Source organism: Bos indicus x Bos taurus, chromosome 15, assembly GCF_003369695.1.
Source record: "Bos indicus x Bos taurus breed Angus x Brahman F1 hybrid chromosome 15, Bos_hybrid_MaternalHap_v2.0, whole genome shotgun sequence".
In the NCBI taxonomy this organism is placed as follows: domain Eukaryota; kingdom Metazoa; phylum Chordata; class Mammalia; order Artiodactyla; family Bovidae; genus Bos; species Bos indicus x Bos taurus.
The window spans coordinates 4,198,135-4,205,245 of record NC_040090.1 but is presented as its reverse complement, the minus strand read 5'-3'; the positions used below and the strand labels follow the sequence as shown (position 1 = coordinate 4,205,245).

Genomic DNA, 7,111 nt, shown 5'->3' with positions numbered 1-7,111 from the left:
GTGGCCAAAGTTACCATCATTAATCCAGAATCCTTAGGGATGCAAACTTCTCCTTGCTTTGGGCCTCACAGTTTACATCAAATGTTTTACTGACCCTCTCATTTATGTCTTTTAGGTTCATTATGTGTAACTGAAGTTTTATTTTTCACCTCCTATCCGAAACCTCTGGAAGATATAATTAAAGTATCTGGTGAATTCTCAGTTAATTGCTGGATGCCCTAAATTATGGAGAAGGCCAGAAACAAAAACACCAATACAGTATACTAACACATATATATGGAATTTAGAAAGATGGTAACAATAACCCTGTATGCAAGACAGCAAAAGAGACACAGTTGTATAGAAGAGTCATTTGGTCTCTGTGGGTGAGGGCAAGCGTGGGATGATTTGGGAGAATGGCATTGAGACATGTATATTACCATATGTGAAACAAACTGCCAGTCCAGGTTCGATGCATGATACGGGATGCTCAGGGCTGGTGCACTGGGCTGACCCAGAGGGATGATATGAGGAGGGAGGTGGGAGAGGGGTTCAGGATGTGGAACACATGTACATCCGTGGCGGATTCATGTCAATGTATGGCAAAACCAATACAGTATTGTAAAGTAATTAGCCTCCAATTAAAATAAATAAATTTATACTAAAAAAATTTATGGAGAAGGCAACAGAAAATTGCTCTATATTGGAAAAATGAAGATAATTCCATAGTTCCTTTCTCCCTCATTACCCCCTCCCATAAACCCAACAAAAACTGTTTCAATGTAGAGAATTATTGTTTCCATAAACATGCTGTCTTTGTCCATTCAAGTTATCATAACAAAATACTATAAAAATACGTGGTTTTTAACAATATAAAGTTATTTTCTCATAATTTGGGGGGCCAGTAAGTCCAAGATCAAGCTCCTGATCAATTTGGTTTTTTGTAGAAACTCTCTTGCGGGATTGTATGTGGCTGCTCTCTAACTGTGCTCTCCTCACATGAGCTCTTCTGTGTGTGTATGTGTGTGTATCAGAGAGTGTGTGTTTACATGTTAAAGAGAGAGAGAACAAACTAGTGTCTCTCCTTGTAAGGCCACTGATTTATCATGAGGATCCCATTCTCATTATCGCTTCTAAGCCTACCTCCCTCCCTAAGGACCATCTGCAAATACCATCACATTGGGTTTGGGCCCTTGATCTATGAATTTGGGGAGGATACAATTCAGTTTACAGCCGACACATTGTTTCCAAGTAAATATTTGGCAAAACTAATACAATTATGTAAAGTTTAAAAATAAAATTTAAAAAATAATAATATAAATAAATAAATAAAATAAAAAGAACAAAAAAAACCCTAAAAAATTAAAAAAATAAAAACGTGACAATATCAACAAAATAAATAAATAAATAAATAAAACCATCTTCTATCTGTACACCCTTGTTGTAGACACAGAAGAGCTAAGAAAGCTCTCTGGGAGAGTGTTCTTTAGACTTGGTCACCAAGGAAATCAAGTAATGATGGAGAGAGACAACTAAAGAGAAAATGAACACTTCACGAACATTTCAAAGAATAGGACAATGATGTTCAGAAATAGATTCTTGGAGGAGTTACATATTCATTTATTTGAAAGAGATGTAGTTAGAAAGTTCACAAGGTAATTTTTATTTTTCTTCCAAGGATACATTTAAATCCTTCTGTTGAACAACAAGAACCACATAACAATTAAAGCAACAAATAAATAAGAGTAACTCAAAAACTAGAAAATCTTAGGGCAATGATATTAAACGCAGAACTGTACACCTGAAGTTCTTCAAAACAGAATAATAATGCTAATTGATCTTCAGCCTGCCTTGGGATCCCTTGGGGTGTGGGCTCTGAGCTTCCTGATTATTTTCCTTGCCTCCTATTCTAAGTGAGAAAGAGCCCTGGGATACGTCAGGGACAAAACCTTGCAGTGTGCTGCTACCCAGACCTGTTTGGAGAAGAAATAGGAACACGGTCTGCCAGGTATAGTTTAGAAGAGTATATTTAAAAATTGAGATACAAATGACAGTTTTCAAATGAATTAGAATAGAATAAATTTTAGAATAAAATATTTTGGATGGCATTTTAGAAACAAGGGAAAGAATATCTCCTCTAATCTTATTTCAGTTATGCAGACATGTAGTATTATATAAAATGCATTTTTAGTAGTTTGGGATGAAAAAAATATTTGAAATCTCTGAGATAGAATCTATTCAAATATTTAGACAAATTAGGCACTTAACTGATTAGACTGTAAACTATGTCAAGACTCTCCTTTCCATTTTAACAAATCTAGTCATTTTACCCAGAATGAGAGATAAGCACATTAAATTAAATCATCATTGTGACCCTTAACATATTTGATACAAATAAAAATATGAATTATGAACAGGGGCATAAACTGAAATAGTGTGACAAGCATGTAGAAGGGGCTATATTAAGAAATGAATAAAGAATTCATGACTCCCACCCATGGAGTAGATAACCTATCAAAAGAAGAAATACAGAAATAGATGGAAATAATAAATTATATGTAAATAAATTATGTATAAAATGTTTCCAGAACATAAAAATGAAAACTGGTAAGTAACAGAGGAACTGGAATTTAAAGAAGTCTCTTCTCGGGAAAGGTTGAGTTTTGATAGGCTTTGAAGAATAAATAAGATTTTTTCTTCCAACTCTAATTATCATTCACCTGGTAGAGATAAGTATATAAAACACATAGGAAGTAGGGAAAAATGGAAAGTCATACTGTAATTGAGGATTGCAAAATAATTCTGTGTGTTGACTGCAGCATGAGATGTGAGTATATGAATTCTGAATATAAAATATCATGAGTTAGATCATAAAAGATCATATATAATATACTTTCAAATATATTATCAAATATATGCATGTGCTACCTTTAAGATAAGATAAAATGGCATACTGAAGCATGTCTAGTTGCTAAACAATGAACTCTTAGCTGCTGTCTTGGAATAAGTAAACCAAATTTCCAATAAAATACTTGCTTAATAATTTCAAAGTAGAATTCATTTATTCATGGGACGACTAACTAGGCTTTTAAACACTCTGATGACTTGCTTTATGTATTGATCAATACCATCAAAAATTATCTTATTCCCATAGAAAGTTGTAGAAACATTCACACATGCCCACTTAAAAATTATTTTTGATTTTGATAAAATAGGCACCTTTAAATTAGGAAAATGAGGAACAAACTGAATTTTTGACATGCTAAAATTAATGTATTTTGAGGGTGACAGAGCATTCAAATAAAGATCTCCCAATTTCATTCAAGGTTCTTTCTGCTGTGCCTTGCTTGGCATAAACCTCAATGAAATGGCATTCATCAACATTTATCTATTAAAAAATCAATGGCTCATTACTGAGACTCCATTGTATTTTTTTCTCATAGATATAATAGAATAAGTGAAATAAAATAGAAATTTTACATTGACTTTAAAATTTTTATTGGAGCATATTTTTTTATTGATTTATAATAAAAATATTGCAATTCCTGCTGAACAGCAAAGTGGCTCACTTATACATATACATCTATCCAGTCTTTTGTAGATACTTTTCCATTTCGGAGTATTGGGTAGACTACCCTGCATTAAAAGGTAGATGCTTGTTAGTTATCTAATAGTGAGTGGTCTCCTGCATCAGAAGAACACTAGTTTGAAAGCCCTGTGCTACAGACAGGCTGTCTAAGCTTACTTCAGGTGCTTTACCTCTCAGTGTTTCTTCCCTGTCTATAACATGGGAATATAAGAAGCAAAGTAGGACTTCTCTCATGGTCCAGTGGTTAAGAATCCACCTGCCAATGCAGGGGACATGGGTTTGATACCTGGTTCAGGAAGATCCCACATGCCATGGGACCAGTAAGCCCATGTAACACAACCACTGAGCCTGTGTTCTGCAACAAGGAAAGGCAGCAAAATGAGAAGCCTGGGCACCACACAGAGGAGTAGCCCTGGTCGCTGCAAGCCGAGAATGCCTGAGTGCACTGAGGAAGACCAGGGCAGTCACAAAAAAATTATATTATATTTTTTATAATATGTTTTTATATTATAATTTATTTTTATAATATATATATATTTTTTTTATTTAACTGCCCTGGTCTTCCTCAGTGCACTCATAAAATAACAAACAACCCATGAGGTAGCTATAGTCCTTAATAAAGTTGCCCATTTTCAGCATTTGCATTATTAACACATTTGTGAAGATTATGTAGCAATCAATGGTGGCCTCCCTGCAATAAGTACTGAGAATAGAATAGATGGATAGAGCATGCTGTTCATTGCTCTGTCAGGACTGCAACAATGTGGGGTTTGTATCACATATACAAGTCTGTCAGAGTGATGTCACTGCAGGGGGCTCATTTTCCTTTATATTATTAATGTTAGGATATTTTTTATAAAAGCAATAGCTTTAATGTTTTGAAAAAATAATGTTAAATTTTAAAAAGCATAGGAGCTTTGAGCAAAGAGTCAGTGTGGACTGAATCCTATCCACAGCTGTTAACTTCATAAAATGCACTTATTTGGGGGAGATAAATATGTCTCTCCTGTAAAACATCTCCATCTACTCTTTGTCTCATCGCCAGACTCAAGGATGCTAGCACTCTCACTGTTAGCACTTTCATCTTGATAATACCAATTGCTTTAAAGGATATTAAGACTTGAATTTGATTAAGTTGGATTTTATTATCCTCTCGTCATCCAGACATAGTGAAGACACATGATCCAGAAAAATTGCAGCCAGGTGACAGAATTTGTTCTCATGGGCCTCACAGATCGTCAGGAGTTGAAGATCCCCCTCTTTGTCCTGTTCTTATCCATCTACCTCTTCACAGTAGCAGGCAACCTGGGTCTGATCCTAGTCATCAGAACAGATTCAAGACTCCACACGCCAATGTACTTCTTCCTTAGTAACTTGGCTTTTGTTGATTTCTGTTATTCTTCTGTCATTACACCCAAAATGCTAGGAAATTTCTTGTACAAACAAAATGTTATCCCTTTCAATGGATGTGCTGCCCAGCTGGGCTGTTTCCTGGCCTTCATGACTGCCGAGTGTTTGCTGCTGGCTTCCATGGCCTATGACCGGTATGTGGCCATCTGTAACCCTCTGCTCTATATGGTCATAATGTCCCCAGGAATCTGCGTTCAGCTTGTGGCTGCCCCCTATGGCTACAGCTTCCTGGTTGCCCTATTTCATACCATCCTCACCTTCCGCCTCTCCTACTGCCATTCCAACCTCATCAATCATTTCTACTGCGATGACATGCCTCTTCTCAGGCTCACTAGATCAGACACTCACTCCAAGCAGCTATGGATTTTTGCCTGTGCTGGCCTCATGCTCATTTCTTCCCTTCTTGTTGTCTTTATCTCCTACATGTACATTATTTCTGCCATCCTGAAGATGCGCTCCGCTGAAGGCAGACGCAAGGCTTTTTCCACCTGTGGCTCCCACATGCTGGCAGTCACAATATTCTATGGGACCCTCATCTTTATGTACTTACAGCCAAGTTCTCATCATTCCCTTGACACAGATAAGATGGCCTCTGTCTTCTATACAGTGATCATTCCCATGTTGAACCCTTTAATCTACAGCCTTAGGAATAAGGAAGTGAAAGATGCCCTGATAAAAGTCATCATGAATAGAAACCAGGCTTTTATGTTCATGAAATTAAGAAAGTGACTGGAATGAATAAAAACAGAATTTTCTTCACAGTCTGATTTTTTTCTCTTAAGCTACCAAAATGCCTATTCTTAATACTGGATTTCTACATGTATGTTCATGGTGCAGTAAAATTTTCTGAATATTTTCACTTAGAATGAGATTTCAGATATAAAAGTGCCCATTAGAATTTTTTGCCAATTCTCTCATTTTCAAATGAAATCATATTAAAAAATAATTCTTTGTTCCATAAGAATTTATACCAATGTTTTTTTATTTCTCAAATGAATAATTGCATAACAAACCATTATCTGGGTATATAACTAGTTATAGGACAAAAGTTTCATCGTTCCACCACTTTAAAATCCCTGGTTCAGGATTCTCCAGTTCCATTAATCATATCCCATATGAAGAGCAAAGATGCACATGTACTTCTTTCCCTGATTTGCTAGTTTCTTTGAAAAATATAACATTATAAAACTGTTTCATAATTTTAAATTAATGAATGAATTAATAAAACTCCTCCATATTTATACCTTTAACAAACTGCCTTTATTTTTTTTTCAAATTGTCTTTGTTCAGAAGAGTAATACATCCAAAGTTTACCTTAGTCACTGATTTAATATGGCCTGGCATCTGGTCTGATCTCTGAAGACTAATTTTTTTTAAATTTTATTTTATTTTTTAACTTTACAATATTGTATTGGTTTTGCCACACATCAAAATGAATCCGCCACAGGTATACATGTGTTCCCCATCCTGAACCCTCCTCCCTCCTCCCTGAAGACTAATTTTTAAGTGAACTTCTTTTTTTAAAGCCTATGAGATCTTGTTATATTTTTTCAAGGTATCTAAAAAAGGTGTAACTCAAGAATGGAATCCCAGGGGTATCATATATTATAATTAATATACACAATAATTGAATATATTGAATTGAATATATTCAATTGAATAATTGAATAATTGAAACGCCATAGATCATTTTCCAGTAGCAAGGATCCTATGCAATTATACTGGGCAGATCTCAGGTAAGTTGCCCCTCACTGGATAAGGTGTAGTTTATAATGTGATGAGCACACTAGGCCATGCAGTCTAGCTTGGAAAAGAACACATGTCTTGTAGTCAAAGGATGGACTTGAACTGTCTGTGGGCTTCCTGTAGCTTATTTGTCAATTAAATGAAGACAGCATTACAAAATTTGGAGTCTTCTAAAATACTGAATACACAAAAGAGTAATAATAAATCAGAAGCATTTGCACATCATCTCTCTTGCTAAAGAACCTGAATTCTAGTCCCAACTATACTATACATGAGAGGCCAATTTATAAATGAAGATTAACATACACAACAGATAACTGTGATATAGACAGATAGATATAGATATACAGGTATGCATATATAATTTCAGATAAGCGTAATGATAAT

General features: G+C 35.2%; 1 protein-coding gene across 1 annotated transcript; it reads left to right on the top strand.

Annotated features, from left to right (window-relative positions):
• The first annotated feature begins 4,747 nt into the window (after positions 1–4,747).
• On the top strand, positions 4,748–5,707 carry LOC113904654 (olfactory receptor 1044). Its single transcript, XM_027561775.1, has one exon. It carries the CDS (start codon positions 4,748–4,750, stop codon positions 5,705–5,707), a length of 960 nt encoding a protein of 319 aa, XP_027417576.1.
• The last annotated feature ends 1,404 nt before the right edge of the window (positions 5,708–7,111 follow it).

Bases quoted from the DNA above. Each gene is read 5' to 3' on its own strand.
- LOC113904654 (XM_027561775.1), top strand. From the start codon at position 4,748: ATGATCCAGAAAAATTGCAGCCAGGTGACAGAATTTGTTCTCATGGGC.